Genomic DNA, 25,340 nt, shown 5'->3' on the forward strand with positions numbered 1-25,340 from the left:
ACAGCTAACCCTGTCTCCACCCCTGGTGAACACGGCTAACCCTGTCTCCACCCCTGGTGAACACGGCTAACCCTGTCTCCACCCCTGGTGAACACGGCTAACCCTGTGTCCACCCCTGGTGAACACGGCTAACCCTGTCTCCACCCCGGGTGAACACGGCTAACCCTGTCTCCACCCATCCTTGCCACGGCTAACCCTGTCTTCACCCCTTGTGAACGCGGCTAACCCTGTCTCCACCCCTGGTGAACACGGCTAACCCTGTCTCCACCCCTGGTGAACACGGCTAACCCTGTCTCCACCCCTGGTGAACACGGCTAACCCTGTCTCCACGCCTGTTGAACGCGGCTAACCCTGTCTCCATGCCTGGTGAACATGGCTAACCCTGTCTCCACCCCTGGTGAACACGGCTAACCCTGTCTCCACCCCTGTTGAACACGGCTAACCCTGTGTCCACCCCTGGTGAACACGGCTAACCCTGTCTCCACCCCGGGTGAACACGGCTAACCCTGTCTCCACCCATCCTTGCCACGGCTAACCCTGTCTCCACCCCTGGTGAACACGGCTAACCCTGTCTCCACCCCTGGTGAACACGGCTAATCCTGTCTCCACCCCTGGTGAACACGGCTAACCCTGTCTCCACCGCGGGTGAACACGGCTAACCCTGTCTCCACCCCTGGTGAACACGGCTAACCCTGTCTCCACCTCCATGGGAGGGAGGGCATTCCACCCTCCTCCTCTGTTTGGACATGCTACCCTACTGCCGGTCAGTCTGACCAACCTCGTTCCCATGCAGAACATGGCTGGTGGGTGTATGTATAGCTGGAGGGGAGCTGGAATTAGCAATGAGCCAGGGTTAGCGCTTAGCGGCAGTAGTAGATAGACGGTGCTCCTCGAGGGAGAAGAGGACTGCTGGCGAGGCTGACTGGCAGAGTGGGTTTGCTGGCTAAAGGTAGCATCCACCAGCCACTAGCGCTTTAGGGCTGGAGGAGGGGTGGTGGTGGAGGGACACCGGATGACTGGATCATAAGTGGAATTAGTGGATAAACTTTACACACTTTTGTTGGTTTGTTTACATTTAATGGCGCTGGGGATTGTGACTAGCGGTTGCCATGGGCAACGCAGCAATGTGTACGGTTTGTGAGGTGGAAAAGGGTTTGAAAGCCGATGGGAGTCAACCGAATCTGGACCAGGCTCCACCAGAGTCAGACTACTACTGCTTTGAACACCGTCCTGAGCCTGAGCCTGAACCCCCAATACCGGTAAGACTTGGGGGACACAGACAGAGAACTTGGGCATAACATGTGTTTGAAGACCTGGAGGCACTGTAACGCTCGAGGAGTGTGAAATTCCATGTCATCCCTCCAGTCTCTTGCTTCTCTTCTTTGTACCGGAGCTCTTTCAAAAATAGCTTTTTGCTCTTCTTTTCAGTAATCCCCCAAGGTAGAACCCATGACCATACTTTTATTTATATGGTGATACCCTCCCCTCCATTATACTGAGACAGTGTGGTGTAGTAGTTTACAGTGTTGGTGGGGGGGGGGTTTATCACTGTGCTCAAAGGCCTCACCACATCAAAGCGGTGTGGATAGAGATTTCGACAGCCGTGTCAGACACAGGCAGCTGTGTCCTACAAAGGGGGTCACTTGAAGCAGACACAGGTGTAAGACGAGCACTACCAGATCTGTCTGTAATTGGACAGGGCTGTCTGTAAGGACGTTGTGACCCAGATGACCTAAGCAACCTTTAGTGACATTATACCAGCTCAGCATCATTACCTGGGTGACAGAGAGAGAGAGAGAGACCAATCCCACGAACAGCTGGGTATTTTCATTACCAAACAGTAATGAATATTGATAAAAAGCTGAGATGTATATTGATTTACAGCTCTTCCATCCCTCCCTATAGTACAGTATAATGTACTGCTCTGTGCTAGCTGCAGTTGTGTTCAATACTCCAATCCTCTAACGTCAGTCCTTTCCCACAGCAATGACCAGTCCATTCCTATTCCCCTGGAGTCTCCTCCTACCCTCTGTTTCCACCCTTACTCCACCCAGAGGAGTAAGAGTGTAGCCTAGATGTGTGTGTGTGTGTGTGTGTGTGTCAGTGTTTTATCATGCGCCTTAATCTCCAAAGGGCGGCCAGTATCATTCCCTGGTGCCATTTTTATGAGCAGACATTGTCAATGCTGTATTGGAATGCAAATGAATTGTAAATGCCCTGCAGAAATATACCGTGGTGTGTAGTAGATGTGTACAGTAGTAGTAGGTGTGTACAGTAGTAGGTGTGTAGTAGGTGTGTTGCATGTGTATGTGTGTGTTTGTAGTCATTCAGTGGCAGCTAAGGTCTATTCTCTCTGATATGAGGACCCCTACTGTCTTTTACAACATGGACTATTCCAAACAGCAGGTGGTGTTAGCTAAGAGCATGCCTTCAACTCGACCCCTGACCTCTCACCCCTGACATTCAGCTCTCACTCTCTGTGTCACTAAGTGGACTGTGGAATACAGTTCTGTTTTGTTGTTGTTTTTTTGCTCTTATCGTTGGCTTTGCATTACCAAGCTACCATGGTGCTTTTGATCAGACATTGTTTACTTTGTACACTCTCCTGCAGTAATTTTTTTACGTTTAAAATCGGTCAGTGACACACACACTATCTTGCCTCGATCTGTCAAGGCTCAGTAAAAAAACATTAGCCTCTATTTGTGAATTTAGAGTAGGTCTAAATTTAGCGTCCGTAACGAACATGGGCCTAGTGTTAATTAAATATATGCTAATGAGCCCTCAGGGAGAGCCGTGGTTGGCCGAGACGAGCTGGTGGCCAGCTATATCCTCTCTTGGAATTGGCCCAGATAGGTCTGGCCCAGCTGATGTTGACGATGCTAATCACTAATGAGGGGGACTCATTATCACAGGTTAGGAGAAATAAGGTGGCAGGGTGGTGACTAAGATAACATATGGAATTTTTTAAAGATGGTTATACCCATGGATCATTTAGTTATTTGACTTAACATTTTAGGACCCCTATAAACAGAACAAAATGGGTTTATACTACTATAGCACATAGAAACGCATTGAATAACACATTCATAAATGTCAACGAAAGAAAGTGAAATAATGCATCATAAGGAATAAGGGTTAGAAGTGTCTGTCCTATATCTAGGAGACATAAGAAAGCTCTGGACATATTTTTGGTTTCTTGGACACATATTTAAGGAGGGTTATTACCTCCATACTTCCATTTATTTGTATGGGTTACCTTCAGAAGAGTCCCATGTCACTTGTGGGAGTGTAGAGCAAAACGGAGAACACCGTGGTGTTTGTGAGACTCTCCTCTTTCCATAGTGTGATCAAAATAGTTTGTAGGCCACAGACGGTTCGCGGAGGAGACCGATTTTTCTTGGTTTGTTTCTGATGTCTCACGGTCTGACCAACGTCGCTGTCGCTCGGCCGCCTTCCACCGCAGATACGGAACGCCGACATAGGCAGATGTGGTGGATTGAGACTGACACATTTTGATGTGGATTTCTTTATTATGTACACACGAACACACACATGCACACACACGAACACACACATGCACACACACGAACACACACATGCACACACACGAACACACACATGCACACACACGAACACACACATACACGAACGAACACATACACACACACAGTTAAGGCTGCTGCCAGTCTCCCAGTCCTAGGCACCACAGCGATGTGACATGGTTGCTGTGTACAACAGATCCCCAGTAAACACTCTTGTCTGTTGTTATTACAGGCTGTAATGAAGTCCAGGAATAGAACGTGTTGTTCCATTGGAGTGTGGTGTTTAAAACCAGCAAAGGACAAGGACAAGGTTGCCCTTGTGTGTGTGTGTGTGTGTGTGTGAGTGTGAGTGAATGATAGAGTCTGCAGAGCACGTGATGTGTGTTGGAGGGTTCTCTGAGGGATATGTGACATCTGTGTTGCCGTGGGCGACCATTCAATCAAGCTTGGTTGTGGTGGTTGTGGCACTGGGCAGTGCAGTGACACACACACACATACACACACAAACGACGATAACACCTCAACATCCTGCTATCCTATTGGTCTGGCTCTGGAGAAGAATAGTTTTGAGTGTGTTTGCCGTGAAGCATTACAAGTCATGGTGAACAGAATTCTTAGATTCACACCCTCAGAGTAGAGAGAGAGAGAGAGAGAGAGGCAATGCTCTACATGTAGTCAGAGATTGGAGAGCTGCATGTCTACCGAATGAAATACCCTGTTGTCATGGTTACCGACAGAGGCAGGGCCGCTTGTCTCCCTGGTAATGGGGAGGAGCCAGGATATTTACAACAGGTCGTCATGGGATTTAATATTTTCATTATTTATAAATCATCTACACACTACGACACTGATGAATATACAGAAGCACTCTGTGTAAATGAATGTTTAATGCGATCTCAGTTTAGGAAGGCTTTTGGAGCTGAAATGACATGGTCGGTAAAGTGATGTTACGCATCACAGGTTAGGTTAATGCACCCAGGGATATTATAGACGTCTAGACTAAAGCGTACTGGCTAGACGACATTAGAGAATGTTTGGGTCGTGTTAAGGTCTAATTTAGGTTATAGCTCTTGTTTTGTAACCTGTGGTTGGCAGATTGGGTGATGAAGGAGAAAGCAGAAACAGACCTGGCAACCAGGCTAGCTCGTATGAGTTGAAATGGGATCTTCTATTAGTTCTGATTCATTCCCTTGTCATCAAGGGTAACTCACTCACAGTGTGAATAGTTCATTTTGTTTCTGTTTAGAATGGCTTATGAATGAACACAATACCGAATACCTTCTTTAACAAAATTAACTATTGGGGCGGCAGGGTAGCCTAGTGGTTAGAGCGTTGGACTAGTAACCGGAAGGTTGCGAGTTCAAATCCCCGAGCTGACAAGGTACAAATCTGTCGTTCTGCCCCTGAACAGGCAGTTAACCCACTATTCCTAGGCCGTCATTGAAAATAAGAATTTGTTCTTAACTGTTCTTAAAGGTAAAATAAATAAAAATATACATTACCACCTTTCTCTCTCTGTTCTTCCTTTCTCTCAATTAAATTCAAAGGGGTTTATTGGCTTGGGAAACATTGCTAAAGCAAGTGAAATAGATAATAAACAAAAGTGTAATAAACAATCAAACACGAGCAGTAAACATTACACTCTTTCCTTCTCCCTCCCGCTCTCTCTCTCTCTTTCTCTACCAGTCCTACATATCACGACGCCTCATAGGAGTGTTCAATCACACACAAAGCCATAAAACACTCTCTTTCAAAGCATTTGCCTGGTTCAAGGACACAGAAACTACAGTATATACGTATCTGTACCATCTGTTTGACTTAGTTTCTAGGGGCTTAGCACAAAACTACTTCGGTATGAAGTTTTTTGGAACAATCTGGCATTTATTTTCTTCTGAATGTTAATTAAGTGCTTTGAGTTAAAAAAAAACAGTTTGAGGGCTGTGCTGACCAAAAGTCGCTATGGCAACACACAGACTGCACCGGGATGATTAAAAGATGCCTTGAATAATGTGACTCGGCAGCTAAGAATCCGATGGGATATGATCTGGCTTTCTGCCCCTCACCACACATATACCTTCTCTGATATCTTTAGGTGGTTTGTGAAGAGAGAGAGAGAGCAAGATACATTATTCAGCCAAATCTGTAATGTGATTCATTAAAACTAAATGTCAGCCATTTATTCATTTTTTACATGTTGAAGTGGTTCTCTTTGGTGAGCTGTGATGCTGCTCTGTGACATGCAAGGTGCATCGGGTTGATATTAAAGGGAATTTGGTTGGTGTAACAAAATGATCCTTGCCCTGTGGGCTGGCTGGACAATCCACACGCTGTTCCTCTGGACCTCTCCTTCTGTCATAGATAAAGATATCTCTCCCTGGAGAAATCATCTGAGCTGTCTCCACTAGAAACCTCAGGAGACCCCTCATCTGGGGTAAGGTATCAGCCTCCAGGTTGAGCAGTATCACGAATATATTCACACATCTGACAGAGCTCAACTTGCCATCCTGCTGCTCTGGGAGCTCCTGATTAGCTACAGCCTCACGGTTTTTGGGTTTACCTCCAGCTACCGTTTGTGTCAGGTCTGAATGTGGATTGTAGTGTCAGGTCTGAATGTGGATTGCTGTGTCAGGTCTGAATGTGGATTGTAGTGTCAGGTCTGAATGTGGATTGTAGTGTCAGGTCTGAATGTGGATTGTAGTGTCAGGTCTGAATGTGGATTGTAGTGTCAGGTCTGAATGTGGATTGTTGTGTCAGGTCTGAAGGTGGATTGTAGTGTCAGGTCTGAATGTGGATTGTTGTGTCAGGTCTGAATGTGGATTGTTGTGTCAGGTCTGATTGATTCAGTGCAGTTCTCTGTAGCATCCAGACACAGGTTGCTGCTGCTGCAGGCTACTGCAGAACAAAACTAGCTTTCATATAGCCCCAGGAAGAATCTCTCTCCTTATCGGTAGTATGTCCAGTGTATAGACATATCATCTCTGCACTGCAGTGTAAGTGAATGACAGAGTAGGGGACATATCCTCAGTCTGGGTTTGGGCTGAGCTCTGCTGTGTGCTGGAACGATCTCTAACCCTGTCACCCTCACTGAGCGTCTCTGGGAGATAGCTAGCCTAGCTATCCATGATGCTAATTCAATAAGGTTCCCAGTTAGCAGCACAGGCTGGTTGTCATGGAGCAGGACTACATTTGAGACTACTTTCTGCCTTTCTGCCTCCGAGTGGAAGCGGTGATTCTGCAGTACTGTTTTCTGTAGTGTGAGCCAGGTAGTGCTGGGGGACGGAAGGTAGAGAGAGGAAAATGCTGACTCACTCCCGCTCTGCTCTGCTCTACAGTCTTGGTCCATCTCCAACTTAGTCTGCTTCAGTTAGGAAAAGTGGAGGACATGTCCCGGTTGTATTCCCCTGTGTTACATTATACACTATTCCCCTGTGTTACATTATACACGATTCCCCTTCGTTACATTATGCACTATTCCCCTTCGTTACATTATGCACTATTCCCCTGTGTTACATTATGCACTATTCCCCTGTGTTAAATGATACACTATTCCCCTGCGATACATTATGCACTATTCCACTGTGTTACATTATACACTATTCCCCTGTGTTACATTATACACTCTTCCCCTGTGTTACATTATGCACTATTCCACTGTGTTACATTATACACTATTCCCCTGTGTTAAATGATACACTATTCCCCTGCATTACATTATACACTCTTCCCCTGTGTTACATTGTGCACTATTCCCCTGTGTTAAATGATACACTATTCCCCTGCATTACATTATACACTCTTCCCCTGTGTTACATTATGCACTATTCCACTGTGTTACATTATACACTATTCCCCTGTGTTAAATGATACACTATTCCCCTGCATTACATTATACACTCTTCCCCTGTGTTACATTATGCACTATTCCCCTGTGTTACATTATACACTATTCCACTGTGTTACATTATGCACTATTCCACCGTGTTACATTATGCACTATTCCACTGTGTTACATTATACATTATTCCCCTGCGTTACATTATACACTATTCCCCTGTGTTACATTATACACTATTCCCCTGTGTTACATTATACACTATTCCACTGTGTTACATTATACACTATTCCCCTGCATTACATTATACACTCTTCCCCTGTGTTACATTGTGCACTATTCCCCTGCGTTACATTATACACTCTTCCCCTGTGTTACATTATACACTATTCCACTGTGTTACATTATGCACTATTCCCTGTGTTACATTATACACTATTCCCCTGTGTTAAATTATACATTATTCCCCTGCGTTACATTATGCACTATTCCCCTGTGTTACATTATGCACTATTCCCCTGTGTTACATTATGCACTATTCCCCTGTGTTACATTATACACTATTCCCCTGCATAATATTATACATTATTCCCCTGCGTTACATTATGCACTATTCCCCTGCATAATATTATACATTATTCCCCTGCGTTACATTATGCACTATTCCCCTGCATAATATTATACATTATTCCCCTGCGTTACATTATACACTATTCCACTGTGTTACATTATACACTATTCCCCTGTGTTACATTATGCACTATTCCCCTGTGTTACATTATGCACTATTCCCCTGCGTTACATTATGCACTATTCCCCTGCGTTACATTATGCACTATTCCCCTGTGTTACATTATGCACTATTCCCCTGTGTTACATTATGCACTATCCCCCTGTGTTACATTATGCACTATTCCCCTGTGTTACATTATGCACTATTCCCCTGTGTTACATTATGCACTATTCCCCTGTGTTACATTATACACTATTCCACTGTGTTACATTATGCACTATTCCCCTGCGTTACATTATGCACTATTCCCCTGTGTTACATTATGCACTATTCCCCTGTGTTACATTATGCACTATTCCCCTGTGTTACATTATGCACTATTCCCCTGTGTTACATTATACACTATTCCACTGTGTTACATTATGCACTATTCCACCGTGTTACATTATGCACTATTCCACTGTGTTACATTATACATTATTCCCCTGCGTTACATTATGCACTATTCCCCTGTGTTACATTATGCACTATTCCCCTGTGTTACATTATGCACTATTCCCCTGTGTTACATTATGCACTATTCCCCTGTGTTACATTATACACTATTCCCCTGTGTTACATTATGCACTATTCCTCTGCATTACATTATACACTATTCCCCTGTGTTACATTATACACTATTCCACTGTGTTACATTATACACTATTCCCCTGCATTACATTATACACTCTTCCCCTGTGTTACATTGTGCACTATTCCCCTGTGTTAAATTATACATTATTCCCCTGCGTTACATTATGCACTAGTCCCCTGTGTTACATTATGCACTATTCCCCTGTGTTACATTATGCACTATTCCCCTGTGTTACATTATGCACTATTCCCCTGTGTTACATTATGCACTATTCCCCTGTGTTACATTATGCACTATTCCCCTGTGTTACATTATGCACTATTCCCCTGTGTTACATTATGCACTATTCCCCTGTGTTACATTATACACTATTCCACTGTGTTACATTATGCACTATTCCCCTGCGTTACATTATGCACTATTCCCCTGTGTTACATTATGCACTATTCCCCTGTGTTACATTATGCACTATTCCCCTGTGTTACATTATGCACTATTCCCCTGTGTTACATTATGCACTATTCCCCTGTGTTACATTATACACTCTTCCCCTGTGTTACATTATGCACTATTCCTCTGCATTACATTATACACTATTCCCCTGTGTTACATTATACACTATTCCCCTGTGTTACATTATACACTATTCCCCTGCATTACATTATACACTCTTCCCCTGTGTTACATTGTGCACTATTCCCCTGTGTTAAATTATACACTATTCCCCTGTGTTACATTATACACTCTTCCCACTGTGTTACATTATGCACTATTCCACCGTGTTACATTATGCACTATTCCACTGTGTTACATTATACACTATTCCCCTGTGTTACATTATACACTCTTCCCACTGTGTTTCCTTTTGCACTATTCCACCGTGTTACATTATGCACTATTCCCCTGTGTTACATTATACACTATTCCCCTGTGTTACATTATACACTATTCCCCTGTGTTACATTATACACTATTCCCCTGCATAATATTATACATTATTCCCCTGCGTTACATTATACACTATTCCCCTGTGTAACATTATGCACTATTCCCCTGTGTTACATTATGCACAATTCCCCTGTGTTACATTATGCACTATTCCCCTGTGTTACATTATGCACAATTCCCCTGTGTTACATTATGCACTATTCCCCTGTGTAACATTATGCACTATTCCCCTGTGTTACATTATGCACAATTCCCCTGTGTTACATTATGCACTATTCCCCTGTGTTACATTATGCACTATTCCCCTGTGTTACATTATACACTCTTCCCACTGTGTTACATTATGCACTATTCCACCGTGTTACATTGTGCACTATTCCACTGTGTTACATTATACACTATTCCACTGTGTTACATTATACACTATTCCCCTGTGTTACATTATGCACTATTCCACTGTGTTACATTATACACTATTCCCTGTGTTACATTATGCACTATTCCCCTGTTACATTATGTACTATTCCCCTGTGTTACATTATACACTATTCCCTGTGTTACATTATGCACTATTCCCTTGTTACATTATGTACTATTCCCCTGTGTTACATTATGCACTATTCCACTGTGTTACATTATACACTATTCCCCTGCATAATATTATACATTATTCCCCTGTGTTACATTATACACTATTCCCCTGTGTTACATTATACACTATTCCCCTGTGTTACATTATGCACTATGCCCTGTGTTACATTATGCACTATTCCCTGTGTTACATTATGCACTATTCCCTGTGTTACATTATGCACTATTCCCCTGTGTTACATTATGCACTATTCCCCTGTGTTACATTATACACTATTCCCCTGCATAATATTATACATTATTCCCCTGTGTTACATTATACACTATTCCCCTGTGTTACATTATACACTATGCCCTGTGTTACATTATGCACTATTCCCTGTGTTACATTATGCACTATTCCCTGTGTTACATTATGCACTATTCCCCTGTGCCTGATTAAATAATATCACGCTCCGATGGGAAACAGTGATTCAGTGAAGGTGTTGATGGCTGCAGATAATGAGTGATGTGACACTGCCACTGTGCTCAGGAGGGATTGAGGTGTGTTTGTCTTTGAGCCTCAGGGACTGTTGCTGTGTGCAGTTTGGGATATATTGAATGTCTGGGTGGCCTGGCACACGTTACCCAAACAACTGCTAATGTGCTATCACCATTGCCATTTCTATCTGTCCTAGAAGTCATGGGAAGTTACTTATTTCAAAGCTACGAGGCATTGGGCTGTGGTCTGACGTTGTCCTGACATTGCCATCATGTTGTTCTAATGTTATTCCAATGTTGTTCTAAACTATTTATTTCTCTGTGTTCTTCTCCAGTCGGACAGCAACACCAGCTTCCTGCGAGCGGCGAGGGCGGGGAACATCGACAAGGTTCTGGAGTACCTGAAGGGTGGAGTGAACATCAGCACCTGCAATCAGGTAAGAGACTAGTGGACAAACAAACAAACAAACACACACACAAGGAAACACAGGTGAAGCCTGCCTGTTCACATGTCCCCATTCATCAATACCTGAGTGGTTACAGGACAAGTAATTTGTTTGTTTTGATAGTGCTCTTCTTTGGTCTCTGCGGCTGTGGGTCTCTGTGGAGCCACAATGTCTGCCAGTCCTCTTCCCAGTCACCCAGGCAATCAGCCTCTCTCATCTCCTACCTTCTCTTCAACAACACATAGCTCTTGCAATCGTGTGTTTGATCATAAGTCTTAACTCCAATCCATCTACAGTGACAGGGTGACCTTGGTGTTGCTGTTCTGTCTCTGTCCATAGGGAGGAACTATATAGCAAAAATATTTTGCTCTTTGGGAGCTATGGCAACCACATAATGTGTGTAATGTGCTCAGCGTGGATTGAGCTGTTAGTGATTAATTACAAAACATTTGACTATTTGGCTGTAATACAAATCACTACACTCTAGCACTCTACAATTAACATTGTTCTCAGATTAAGAGAGGGATTGGCCCAGTCTGCCTGAGCGCTGAGTTTTTGCGGTTCACTCTAAAATGTAATCATTGTCATCTTGAAGGGGACTGTCAGCGTGATTACATTAGGAGTAAAGAGCCTCTGTCATTCAGGGTTCATTATTAAACAAGGTTCTACTTTAAAGTAACACTGCTATGTCTGACAATAGCTTTGACCAATCAAATTTAGCACGGGAAATGCAATGTGCTTTTGTAAAAAATCATTTGTATTCCAGGCAGGTTTCTTGTATGATGATTCTGTCATTAAGATTTTGCTGCCGCTAATATTGACATTGACAAGTCAATGAATCAATAACGTCGAAATCCATTACTCTGAGTCCATCACTCTGGCCTCTCATGAATTCACCATGCATCTCCCTCAGGTAAAATAAACAGAACAGTAAATGTATAGATGGAGGGAGGGTTAAAAGAAGACACGAGGGTAGGGGAGGAGTGAGTCTCTCTCTGTATCTCTCTGTACCCCTTCTCTCTCTCTGTATCCCCTTCTCTCTGTATCCCCCTCAATCTCTCTCTCTCGCTCTGTATCCCTCTCTCTCTCTCTCTCTCTCTCTCTCTGTCACATGCACTCTCTCTCTCTCCCTCTCTTTCTCTCCCTCTCAATTCAATTTCAATTTAAGGGGCTTTATTGGCATGGGAAACATGTTTACATTGCCAAAGCAAGTGAAATAGATAATAAACAAAAGTGAATTAAACAATGTAATGTTTATTGTTAATTTTTTAAACTATCTCTATTAGTTTACCTCTATACTGACCTATTATCTTACCTCTATATTGATCTATTATCTTACTTCTATATTGATCTATTATCTTACCCTAGCTCTCCTCTACCTGTATCCTCTCTGGTCTCTCCCCTCCCTCCCCTCATCCAATGCCCGGACACCCCCACCCCCTCCCTCTCTATCCATAGTCCAGTCGCCCCTCCCTGGAATCTGTTACCGTAGAACAGTGACCTTCACACAGTGACAAGGACCTCAACGAATGGGAGAGATAGGAACTGCATGAGTGTAAGGCAGAAACAGAGATGGAGAAGAGACAGGATCCGATTCACTAACATCCCCTGTGGGTTCATATATCATTTGACAGGTAGAATCAATGGATTGACAGCTGTGAATGTGGAATCTGATGGTCTAGTGGGTATCAGTTAGCAAGCTGGAACAATCTCAAGGTGTTCTGTATTGTTAAACCCTCATCTACATGTATCGGCAATGCAATTTTGCAAAGTGGATCACAGTGAAAAACAATCTGTGTCAGTCATCCTAGCAACCTGCAAGCACAAGTATCTACAGTATGTCAGTCATCCCTAGCAACCAACGAGCATTCCACCACCCGCATACAAATGGCATTGCTATACGGTAATGATAACAGCCATGTACTGTATGTCAGGGAGTGTATTTGACAGCTGACAGATAGATAGTGGTTGTTACTGTTTGCATGTGGGGCTGAAGCCATCTGATCATCCATCCCCTTGACCTTCATCAGTGTCCAAGGCCTCCTCATGCAACCAGACTACTACTACAGTACACTACCCTACACACCTGTTCCCCCTGTTCCCCTTGTTACCCCTCTTACCCATGTTACCCCATTACCCTTGTTAGCCTTGTTCCCCCGTTACCCCCGTTAGCCATGCTCTTAAATGCAAGTAAAACTAAATGCATGCTCTTCAACCGATTGCTGCCCGCACCTGCCCACCCGCATCACTGGATGGTTCAGACTTAGAATATGTGGACAATTGCAAATACCTAGGTGTCTGATTAGACTGTAAACTCTCCTTCCAGACTCACATTACACATCTCCAATCCAAAATTAAATCTGGAATCAGCTTCCTATTTCGCAACAAAGCATCCTTCACTCGTGCTGCCAAACATACCCTCGTAAAACTGACTATACTACCTACCTATCCTGGACTTCGGCGATGTCATTTATAAAATAGCCTCAAACTCTACTCAGCAAATTGAATGGCACTGTCTATCACGTTTTGTCTCCAAAGCCCCATATACTACCCACTACTGCGACCTGTATGCTCTCATTGGCTGAACCTCGCTTCATATTCGTCGCCAAACCCACTGGCTCCAGGTCATCTATAAGTCTTTTCTAGGTAAAACCCCGCCTAATCTCAGCTCACTGGTCACCATAGCAGCACCCACCCGTAGCATGCGCTCCAGCAGGTATATCTCACTGGTCACCCCAAAACCAATTCCTCCTTTGGCCGCCGTTCCTTCCAGTTTGCTGCTGCCAATGACTGGAATGAATTGCAAAAATCACTGAAGCTGGAGACTAATATCTCCCTTACTAACTTTAAACATCAGCTGTCAGAGCAGCTTACAGATCATTGCACCTGTACATAGCCCATCTGTAAATAGCCCATCCAACTACCTCATCCTCATATTGTTATTTATTTTTTTGCTCCTTTGCACCCCAGTATATCTACTTGCACATTCATCTTCTACACATCTACCACTCCAGTGTTTAATTGCTAAATTGTAATTACTTCGCCACTACAGCCTATTTATTGCCTTACCTCCCTAATCTTACCTCAAATGCATACAATGTATTTAGATTTTTTTCTATTGTGTTATTGACTGGATGTTTGTTTATTCCACGTGTAACTCTGTGTTGTTGTTTGTGTCGCACTGCTTTGCTTTATCTTGGCCAGGTCGCAGTTGTAAATGAGAACTTGTTATCAACTGTCCTACCTGGTTAAATAAAGGTGAAAAAAAAACTGTTACTCATGTTACCCTTGTAACCCCGTTACCCCTGTAACCCTTGTCCTCCTGTTACCCAGTTACCCCTGTTACCCCGTTACCCTGGTCCTACTGTTACCCAGTTACCCCTGTTACCCTGGTCCTACTGTTACCCAGTTACCCCTGTTACCCTGTTACCCTGGTCCTACTGTTACCCAGTCACCCCTGTTACCCTGGTCCTACTGTTACCCAGTTACCCCTGTTACCCTGGTCCTACTGTTACCCAGTTACCCCTGTTACCCTGGTCCTACTGTTACCCAGTTACCCCTGTTACCCTGGTCCTACTGTTACCCAGTTACCCCTGTTACCCTGGTCCTACTGTTACCCAGTTACCCCTGTTACCCTGTTACCCTGGTCCTACTGTTACCCAGTCACCCCTGTTACCCTGGTCCTACTGTTACCCAGTTACCCCTGTTACCCTGGTCCTACTGTTACCCAGTTACCCCTGTTACCCTGTTACCCTGGTCCTACTGTTACCCAGTCACCCCTGTTACCCTGGTCCTACTGTTACCCAGTTACCCCTGTTACCCTGGTCCTACTGTTACCCAGTTACCCCTGTTACCCTGGTCCTACTGTTACCCAGTTACCCCTGTTACCCTGGTCCTCCTTTTACCCAGTTACCCCTGTTACCCTGGTCCTCCTTTTACCCAGTTACCCCTGTTACCCTGGTCCTCCTTTTACCCAGTTACCCCTGTTACCCTGGTCCTCCTTTTACCCAGTTACCCCTGTTACCCTGGTCCTCCTTTTACCCAGTTACCCCTGTTACCCTGGTCCTACTGTTACCCAGTTACCCCTGCCTACTGTAACCTTTTAACTGCCTTGCGATGAGTAAGTCATCCATTTATTATGGAACTATAGTCCATGATGATAACTATTTTTATCCTAAATCTATCTGCATGTTGATTAGTTGGTATTTATGCTAGTTGTGAGTACTCCTGGGAGTACTCTTTTCTAGGGCTGTTTTGGTGACCTCAGTATTATTCTACGTGGTCGTTGAGTCACTGTAATCTCCTCTTATGCCCTCTGGACATGCGTTAGTAGTACTCAACTCACTAACAACCATCGGGACCTAATGGTCTGGTGCTCAGGGCTCTATTGTCCCTCTAACCACTCTGACATCAATGCAAATGCTATCAAAAATCACATCAAACACTTATCATCAAAACAGTATCATGCTTTAAAACTCACCTCACTGTGATTAATCAATTTGAAGAAAGAAGTTCAACAACAGGTTGAAACTGAATGGAAAACATGGTTGTTGTGGATGCTGTTTCAAAGCATAACACAACGAAATGGACAGCGCTTTCTAAAGTGATGATTCATTCAAAATACTCTGATGCAAATTGGAGCTTCTACATATGTATAGGCCTACAGTGCTCAAGCCTGAAAAAACCTATTAAAATAAGGATTCTGCCATTATACAATATATAGCCTACCGCATATTAGACATGGCAGAAAAACATAACTTAAATCGGTCTTTATTTTATCTTTGGTACATAATTGGTCAAGCCTATATCTATAATGAATTTGTATTTGGTTTTGAATATCCTAGTAATAGGGATTTTTTAAATATATTTTCATAATTAATAGGCTGAAACATTACCTTTAGCTACAGGATATCTTACCACCATGCGTTTCCATCTCACCTCTCCCTGTTCCAATCTCCAGCAGAGAAAGGGACTGTCAACAGTTTAATGAAATATGTTTTGTTTTGAAAACATGTTACTATCAATGTTCCCGAACAGATTTCCCTTGGTTTCCCAAATTGGAGAATATCACCTGTCACACAGCGAAATAACCGGAGCAGCCTATCCACATGAGTGAAAAACGTACAGGCAGGAAAGTGGCCTCCATTCGCTATTCCAGTGCATATGGATGACATGTATTTTTGTCTTGCCCCTGTTCCTGTTCCTGTCCATTTGATAATGGGTCATTCTAAATCCAAACTAATGTTATATATTAGTAAAGACAAGATTCAATTGAGGATAGTCTAATGGGTGAAAATATGATCACTTGATGAGAGAACAGCGTGTGCAGCCTGACATGCTAACCACACTGCGCACGTATGTTGATTTTGTCCACCCCCATCAGACTTAATCAGGACAAGCAGGTTGAATATCAAAATTAACTCTGAACCAACTTTATTAATTTGGGGACAGGTCAAAAAGCATTAAACATTTATGGAAATTTAGCTAGCTAGCTAGCTTGCTGTTGCTAGCTAATTTGTCCTGGAATATAAACATTTGGTTGTTATTTTACCTGAAATGCACAAGGTCCTCTACTCCAACAATTAATCCACAGATAAAAGGGTAAAAGTTTGTTTCTGGGTGTCTCTCCTCCTTCCGGCTTCTTCTTCTTCTTTGGACTTTATATGGCGGTGGGCAACCAACTTTAAGGTGCATTACCACCACCAACTAGACTGGAGTGTGGACCTCAGTTATCCCCAATTGCATCTCTGAGGAGATTTTTTTTACCTTTATTTAACCAGGTAGGCTATTTGAGAACAAATTCTCATTTACAACTGTGACCTCTACCGGGAGTTTCTAAGGTGTTTGTCTACCCTCTACATTTTGCCGTCAGTACAGTGTTGGGGCAAGGCCCTACAATTACACAATACTGAAATAGAGCTGGAAATAGAGCTGGTTTTCGCTGCTAAGTGACAGGCTAAGTGAGCAGGTGGTGCATCCTTTTACGTCAAATGCAGCGTGTCTTTCCGCCTCCCTCTATGTTATACAACAGGCTCCTTCAGGGCAGTGCACAAAACATCCCACACTTTTCTTGTAGAATATATGACACACTTCTTTTGTAGACAAGTGTAGAGTATACCCATTTATTCTCACTACCAGTCCTAAACATAGTTTCCCCCGTCGATAGGGGGCCTTGCTTTAATAAGTACAGGGACCCTCAGCAGCGGTTCAGTTCATTATAAGCAGGGTCCGCGTGACATAGTCTGTTTGGGCTGACCAGGCTACAGAGGAGATTACATATTGACTGAGCGGCCCTTTTGAAACACTAGACATATTCTCCCTGGTGAAAGAGTAGTTGAATCAGTGCTGGGTCACTGGTACTCACCCCCCGGCCCACAAGACAGAGTACTATAACCCTATAACTCTTCTCCTTCTGCTATTAGAGAGATATTTACACTCCAGACTACGACATTCCCCTTCCTAATATTTCTATATTTCGTAATTCAATTATTTTTATTTTAAATGTGTGTGTATTGTTGTGTATTGTTAGATGTTGCTGCACTGTTGGAGCTAGGAACTCAAGCATTTCGCTACATCCGCAAAAACATTTCATTAGACTGAAAGAGGGCCATTCATTAGGGAAACAATAGTAGTCATGCTTTCCTTTCATCATCTCAATCCTCCCTCCTTCTCATTGGTCAAACTCTCTTTACCTCCCGCCCCTTAATTTCTCTCCTCTCTCATTGGCTCCGTCCGTCATGCATATTCTGTCAATCATCCCCTCATGTTGTGGTGTTTTGGGAATTAACGCTTGGGTTCCTTAATCCGCAGGGTAATCTGCCTAGAGTGATATTGACATTTAATCTTAATTTTTTTCCTTCACAGGCATTTAGGATCTATTTATAGCCCCAACAACAATCTTTTAATAGGTTCAGGACCACAATTATACAGAGGGAAATCACCTAGTCTTTAGCCAATTGAACTGGGACCAGTTGGTATATCTGAGTCTTGATATATCTGAGTTAGTCTTGGACGGATGTTTTGATCTAGGGTCAGGTCTTATGGGTGCCTGGAAAGGAAATTCTTGGGTGGTATCCAGATTGTCATACCTTCAAATCGACCTTGTGCCATACTGGGATATTCTGTAATTCCGGCACTGAACACAATGGGTGCTATTTTCAAACACCACTGAGCCTTAGCAATGCTAACATGTATATGTAAAATCTCATAGAGAATGCTAACTAAACGCGTATTGCAAACATTTTATACATTCTCTGACCTAAAGTATGTGCAGGACAGACATCCCAGCTCATAGAGTTATACAAGGAACAAAAAAAATATACTCCCTGTTTGCTGCACAAAACAAATATTAGACAGCAAGACTCTTGATCCAGGAAGGAATTCTCTGCTGTTACCAAGCGACGCTTGATTTAGGAAGAAGCTAATCACTTAGCTAGATAGCTAACCAGCTACTTAATTAGCAAATGAAGTACTTAACTGCAGAGCATTTAGCATATTTTAGACAGTTAACTTAATAGTTAGAAGATATTTAGCTGGCAAACATTTAGTTGTGAATTCTATACTGTAAGTACATCACCCATGCTGCACAACAGTGAGTGACTCACAAGGCTCCGGTCTCTCGTCATTGTGTGCTCGTAAACAAACAGCACGTGACTGGGGACTATTGGCAAGCTTCATAGTGAAAAATGATGTGACAGTTGAAATGAAGAAAACAATATTTATTTTTATCTCCTAACGCATTACACAAGTTGACTACAGTTATTTACTTAAGTGGCTACAAATATTCAAATGTATAAAAAAACAAACATAAAATAAATAGTTTCAACGGTATTGACGGTATTGAAAAATGTACAAATATCCTGGTATACGGTATATACAGCTACCGTCCATGCTTAATAGGTAGACTAGCCATGCATAAGTCCCAGCAATGCCTGACTCTGCTGTTCTGGGGACTTTTGCATTCAATGAACAAAATCACACACCAAGCAAACACCAGACTGCCACACGCATGTACACACGCACACGCACGCACACACACACGCACGCACGCACACGCACACATACATACACACATACACACAAACACACACGCACACGCACACACACACACACTGATAGGCTTTATTAATACCACCAGGCCTACATAGTAAATCCTGGTCTGGCCCTAGTCCACCACCATCGTGACACGGTGCAAATTCTAACCTCCAGTAGTGGCTTTAATATTTCTATGTCACCCCGTCAAGCGAGAAAGTAGACAACACGGTTTCACAGCCAAGAGAAGGAGGGAGAGAGAGAGAGGGAGAGGGAGGGAGCGGGAGGGAGAGCGAGAGAGGGAGAGGGGCACTGTTAGGTTATGGACCTTGAGGTACACCCAGTCACTTCTCTCGTTGCCTTTTTTAAATTTTTGTGTCAATCCTCCATTTTGTTTTGAAGTTGACCTTCTGTGTGTGTGTCCCTTCTTCTCTTCTTCCTCAGAATGGGCTCAACGCGTTGCACCTGGCAGCTAAGGAGGGCCATGTGGAGCTGGTCCAGGAGCTGCTGGAGAGAGGCTCTGCTGTGGACTCGTCCACCAAGGTGGGTTCCCTTACCGTTCTACCGTACAGTATGTGAGGCTAGCACAGTATGAGGGTAGCACAGGTAGGTAGTCTATTGATTCATCCACAGCTGAGTAGAGGCAGATTTGTGAAATACTTGTTAGGAGCTTGAATTCTGGCCAGGTTTTAAAATTATATTTCTCTCAGCTGCTTTGGACTTAAGATCATAATAAAGTGAAATCACTCCAAAGATGACATCAAGTTTTGTTTTTCTTCAGCGGCGAAATTGGATAACTGTGCATTGTTTTGTTTTGATGTTGTACTTTCCAACTGGGATCGAATCTTTCAAACAACCCCAAAAAAATGGGATGCATTTCTCAGAAAAGTCTGCTCTTTCAAGGTATCGGTCTGCAAATTAGGGACCCGAAACGTGGATAAAGTGTCACACACAGGGTTAACCAGGTCAAAATCCTGGATCGGCTGTAGTCCTTCATTAATCTGACTCATAACCTTTTCACAGTGAGACTATACTACCATACCCAGGGCAGTCAGCCATATCCCACTGCCCCCAACACTCAATGCACTAGAACCTAACTGTAACCTAATGCTGTCACATGACTGTGCACTCTAGAGAGTACTTCAGAGTACTGGGGTGTAGCAGGCAGGAAGGGGATACAGCTAGTTTCAATGTAAATGGAGGTAGTAATGCCAAGCTGTGGAAATGGAGAAGCCATATTCCTTCTAAGCTACATGTGTGACTTGTTAGATGTTGAAATGTAGATTCAACACTTTAATAAATATATATTTTTTTATTCAACTTTATTTAACCAGGTAGGCAACTGCGACCTGGCCAACATAAAGCAAAGCAGTTCGACACGTACAACAACACAGGGTTACACATGGAATAAACAAACATACAGTCTATAATACAGTAGAAAAAGTCTATATACAGTGTGTGCAAATGAGGTAGGACAAGGGAGGTAAGGCAATAAATAGGCCATGGTGTGAAGTAATTACAATAAAGAAATTAAACACTGGAATGGTAGATGTGCAGAAGATTAAAGTGCAAGGAGATATTACTGGGGTGCAAAGGAGCCAGATAAATAAATAAATATAGCATGGGGATGAGGTAGTTGGATGGGCTGTTTACAGATGGGCTATGTACAGGTGCTGTGATCTGTGAGCTGCTCTGACAGCTGGTGCTTAAAGCTAGTGAGGGAGATATGAGTCTCCAGCTTCAGTGATTTTTGCAGTTCGTTCCAGTCATTGGCAGCAGAGAACTGGAAGGAAAGGCGTCCAAAACAAGAATTGGCTTTGGGGTTGAATATACTGTAGAGTTGGTGTTTTTGCCTCGTGGTTAGTGTTTGAATGGCTGGCATGGTACCATTTGAGGTGCCTCTCCAAATAATTACTCAAAATCCAGGACTGACTCGTCTTGTGTTGAACATCATTCACTGGGTCGTGTTTAATTGTTTATACTGTACATGACTAATTTTAAGTGTGTATTTTGACATCCCAATAGGCCTACCCCAAACTTGAGGTAGATTGTCACTGAAACAAGTTTCTTGATGTGACTTGTTAATGTGTCCTAGTTAAAAGCATTTAGGGATTAATCCCAGGCTGTTGCTGGTACGAGTGATAACTCTCTGTGTCTGTGTCACAGCATCATTATGAAGGCATTATCCCTGGCTGTATGTGTCACATCATCATTAGGAAGGCATTATCGCTAGCTGTCTGTGTCACCGCATCATTAGGAAGGTATTTTCTCTGGCTGTCTGTGTCACAGCATCATTAGGAAGGCATTATCGCTAGCTGTCTGTGTCACGGCATCATTTGAAAGGCATTATCGCTAGCTGTCTGTGTCACAGCATCATTAGGAAGGCATTTTCTCTGACTGTCTGTGTCACAGCATCATTAGGAAGGCATTATCCCTGGCTGTCTGTGTCACAGCATCATTAGGAAGGCATTATCCCTGGCTGGCTATGTCACAGCATCATTAGGGAGGCCCCCTCAACTCCATCACTGAGCCATGGGTGTCTGTGGATATGCCTGTCTGTCTGGGTTGTCAGTGATGGATTGAATGAATGAGGATGGGTGATAAAATGATGAATGGGAGTTGCTGTAGAGTAATGCGATGGCGGTATGACAGTCATTGGTGTCGTAATGAAAATGCCATAACACTAATGAGGGAGGGAGTAGGGTATAGTTAGTTACATGAGGTTTGATCAGAGTGCCAATTATACTGTGATATATGCTGTCTCTATTTTTTGGGGGGGACCTCCTTGTGCATGATTCTTTTTATGGGCCTAATATATAGTAAGCAAAATGTATTAATTTGCCTTGAACACAACGAGTCATGATGTTTTCATCTTATTGTCAACAAATTATAAGTAGGCTACCTGTGAATGTTCGTCCACTCCAAAATATCTCTGAGTGTGATGACATCTGGTGATTATCTCTGAGTGTGATGACATCTGGTGAATATCTCTGAGTGTGATGACATCTGGTGATTATATCTGAGTGTGATGACATCTGGTGATAATATCTGAGTGTGATGACATTGGTGATTATCTCTGAGTGTGATGACATCTGGTGATAATAGCTGAGTGTGATGACATCTGGTGATTATATCTGAGTGTGATGACATCTGGTGATAATATCTGAGTGTGATGACATCTGGTGATTATATCTGAGTGTGATGACATCTGGTGATTATCTCTGAGTGTGATGACATCTGGTGATTATCTCTGAGTGTAATGACATCTGGTGATTATCTCTGAGTGTAATGACATCTGGTGATTATCTCTGAGTGTGATGACATCTGGTGATTATCTCTGAGTGTAATGACATCTGGTGATTATCTCCGAATGTGGTTATATACACACAAAAATATACACACAAAAATGTGGTCTTATTTGTGGATAGTCACAATAATATAATAGTTTGATATAAGTATTTACATGCTTTGCAAGAAGAACGATTTCCCTAATAATCCTGTTTCCATGGAGACATCTGAAATCAGGCTACCTGATGGCACTCTGCAGAAAATCACCAATCAAAATAAACATTCTATCACAGCGAACAAGTTATTTTTGGGAAACACATGCGCAGATCTGGGTGGGCACAGGAGACCTGGGAGGCTATGCTACAAGCGACGAGTTCACCAGAGCTGTCATTGCCAACCTAGCCGTCTGAGCTAGCGACATACTGGCATCTCTCTGCAGCTCGTAAACATACACTTTATTTATTGACCTGCTGTCTGCACTAATATCACTCAATATATTCAATTATTAAACATTCTATGTTAAGACCGATTTTCCGTACAGCGGCGTTTCATATATAGTAATGCCGATGAACCATTTATTGCAGTGGGCTAAATCAGGGTCACACAGAGTGATTCTTGTTAGTCTTAAACAAAGTATAAACCTCACACATGGTTATGGGCTCAACAAAAATAAGACACCTGTACCATGTTAGACACAAGAGTTGAAATCTATTACATGTTGAGTTTGCATCCCAATATTACACTTTATAAACACCACAGAAGACTGAAATATAACAAAAACTGTTTGACATAGAAACACCGGATTTTCGTCATAAAAAAAAAATAAAAAAAATATTAATGGGGACATTAAGAAACGTTTGAATAACATTCCACCCCATGAGGCCAAAGAGGGCACTTTTGTCTGCGATGTTTGCGTGTTCCTATATTTTGAAAGATTTGCTCAGAAAACCAGGTGTTTTAATCAGCGTATGCTTACTTCTATTTTGACATTACACCGATTTAAGATTAGCAGAGTGAGGTGTTTACATGATTGTTGCGTAATATGTCTACTGCCATAATCAGTTTAATATCGAATTACTAGTGTGCATGTCAACATACTTACTGGGTCTACACTCTTGGGGTCGGAATTAATGAATGCATCTTGTTGACAAAAGGACCTTTTTTGAAGAAAGAAAAGTTGGGACACCTGAAAATGGCTGAGATATGTGACTGTCCCTGGATGTTAGGCCACATGGAACAAAAATATTTTAAACCATGACTCAGAGGTGGGGGTGTTTGTTTAATCTGGAATACATTTTTATTTTAATATGTACCACTGTAGCAGTACAAATAGCATTTTAAACAAATAGAAGAATAGCTAAATTAGGATTATTTAGAGACCACACCAAAGTTAGACTTTGTTGCATTTCGGGGGACTCATGTCTCATTCAGGGGTTCTGAGACCCCCCCTGGGCCCCCTGTAATTTGCACTCTGGGTGTGGTATGCTTGAAATTCAAACATGGGCAATGCAAAAGGCACTGCATCTCAGTGCAAGAGGCGTCACTACAGTCCCTGGTTCGAATCCAGGCTGTATCACACCCGGCCGTGATTGGAAGTCCCATAGGGCGTCGCACAATTGGCCCAGCGTAGTACAGGTTTGGTCGGGGGGGTAGGGCGTCACTGTAAATAAGAATTTGTTCTTAATTAACTGACTTGCCTAGTTAAAGGTTAAATAAGAAAGGTTGAAGGTTAAATAAGAAAGGTTGAAGGTTAAATAAGAAAGGTTGAAGGTTAAATAAGAAAGGTTGAAGGTTAAATAAGAAAGGTTAAAGGTTAAATAAGAAAGGTTAAAGGTTAAATAAGAAAGGTTAAAGGTTAAATAAGAAAGGTTAAAGGTTAAATAAGAAAGGTTAAAGGTTAAATAAGAAAGGTTAAAGGTTAAATAAGAAAGGTTAAAGGTTAAATAAGAAAGGTTGAAGGTTAAATAAGAAAGGTTGAAGGTTAAATAAGAAAGGTTGAAGGTTAAATAAGAAAGGTTGAAGGTTAAATAAGAAAGGTTGAAGGTTAAATAAGAAAGGTTGAAGGTTAAATAAGAAAGGTTAAAGGTTAAATAAGAAAGGTTAAAGGTTAAATAAGAAAGGTTAAAGGTTAAATAAGAAAGGTTAAAGGTTAAATAAGAAAGGTTAAAGGTTAAATAAGAAAGGTTAAAGGTTAAATAAGAAAGGTTAAAGGTTAAATAAGAAAGGTTAAAGGTTAAATAAGAAAGGTTAAAGGTTAAATAAGAAAGGTTAAAGGTTAAATAAGAAAGGTTAAAGGTTAAATAAGAAAGGTTAAAGGTTAAATAAGAAAGGTTGAAGGTTAAATAAGAAAGGTTGAAGGTTAAATAAGAAAGGTTGAAGGTTAAATAAGAAAGGTTGAAGGTTAAATAAGAAAGGTTGAAGGTTAAATAAGAAAGGTTGAAGGTTAAATAAGAAAGGTTGAAGGTTAAATAAGAAAGGTTGAAGGTTAAATAAGAAAGGTTGAAGGTTAAATAAGAAAGGTTGAAGGTTAAATAAGAAAGGTTGAAGGTTAAATAAGAAAGGTTGAAGGTTAAATAAGAAAGGTTGAAGGTTAAATAAGAAAGGTTGAAGGTTAAATAAGAAAGGTTGAAGGTTAAATAAGAAAGGTTGAAGGTTAAGTAAGAAAGGTTGAAGGTTAAGTAAGAAAGGTTGAAGGTTAAGTAAGAAAGGTTGAAGGTTAAGTAAGAAAGGTTGAAGGTTAAGTAAGAAAGGTTGAAGGTTAAGTAAGAAAGGTTAAAGGTTAAGTAAGAAAGGTTAAAGGTTAAGTAAGAAAGGT

General features: G+C 42.2%; 2 protein-coding genes across 11 annotated transcripts in view; both read left to right on the forward strand.

Moving 5' to 3' along the window:
- The window catches only part of LOC110500727 (ankyrin 2b, neuronal), a 155,324-nt gene that overhangs the window by 27,076 nt on the left and 102,908 nt on the right, over positions 1 to 25,340 (forward strand). For all 10 annotated transcript variants that reach the window (XM_036958185.1, XM_036958193.1, XM_036958191.1 and 7 more), the window contains exons 2-3: positions 11,096 to 11,197; positions 19,682 to 19,780. In XM_036958185.1, the coding sequence (XP_036814080.1) occupies positions 11,096 to 11,197; positions 19,682 to 19,780 (201 nt within the window). The remainder of the gene's footprint in view (positions 1 to 11,095; positions 11,198 to 19,681; positions 19,781 to 25,340) is intronic.
- LOC118942947 (extensin-2-like) lies at positions 6,608 to 10,246 on the forward strand. Its single transcript, XM_036958209.1, has 2 exons — positions 6,608 to 9,276; positions 9,704 to 10,246. The coding sequence occupies exons 1-2, from the start codon at positions 8,180 to 8,182 to the stop codon at positions 9,900 to 9,902; spliced, it is 1,296 nt and encodes a 431-aa protein (XP_036814104.1). The 5' UTR covers positions 6,608 to 8,179; the 3' UTR covers positions 9,903 to 10,246.

The sequence above is a fragment of the Oncorhynchus mykiss genome, chromosome 21 (genome assembly GCF_013265735.2).
Source record: "Oncorhynchus mykiss isolate Arlee chromosome 21, USDA_OmykA_1.1, whole genome shotgun sequence".
NCBI classification, from domain to species: Eukaryota; Metazoa; Chordata; class Actinopteri; order Salmoniformes; family Salmonidae; genus Oncorhynchus; species Oncorhynchus mykiss.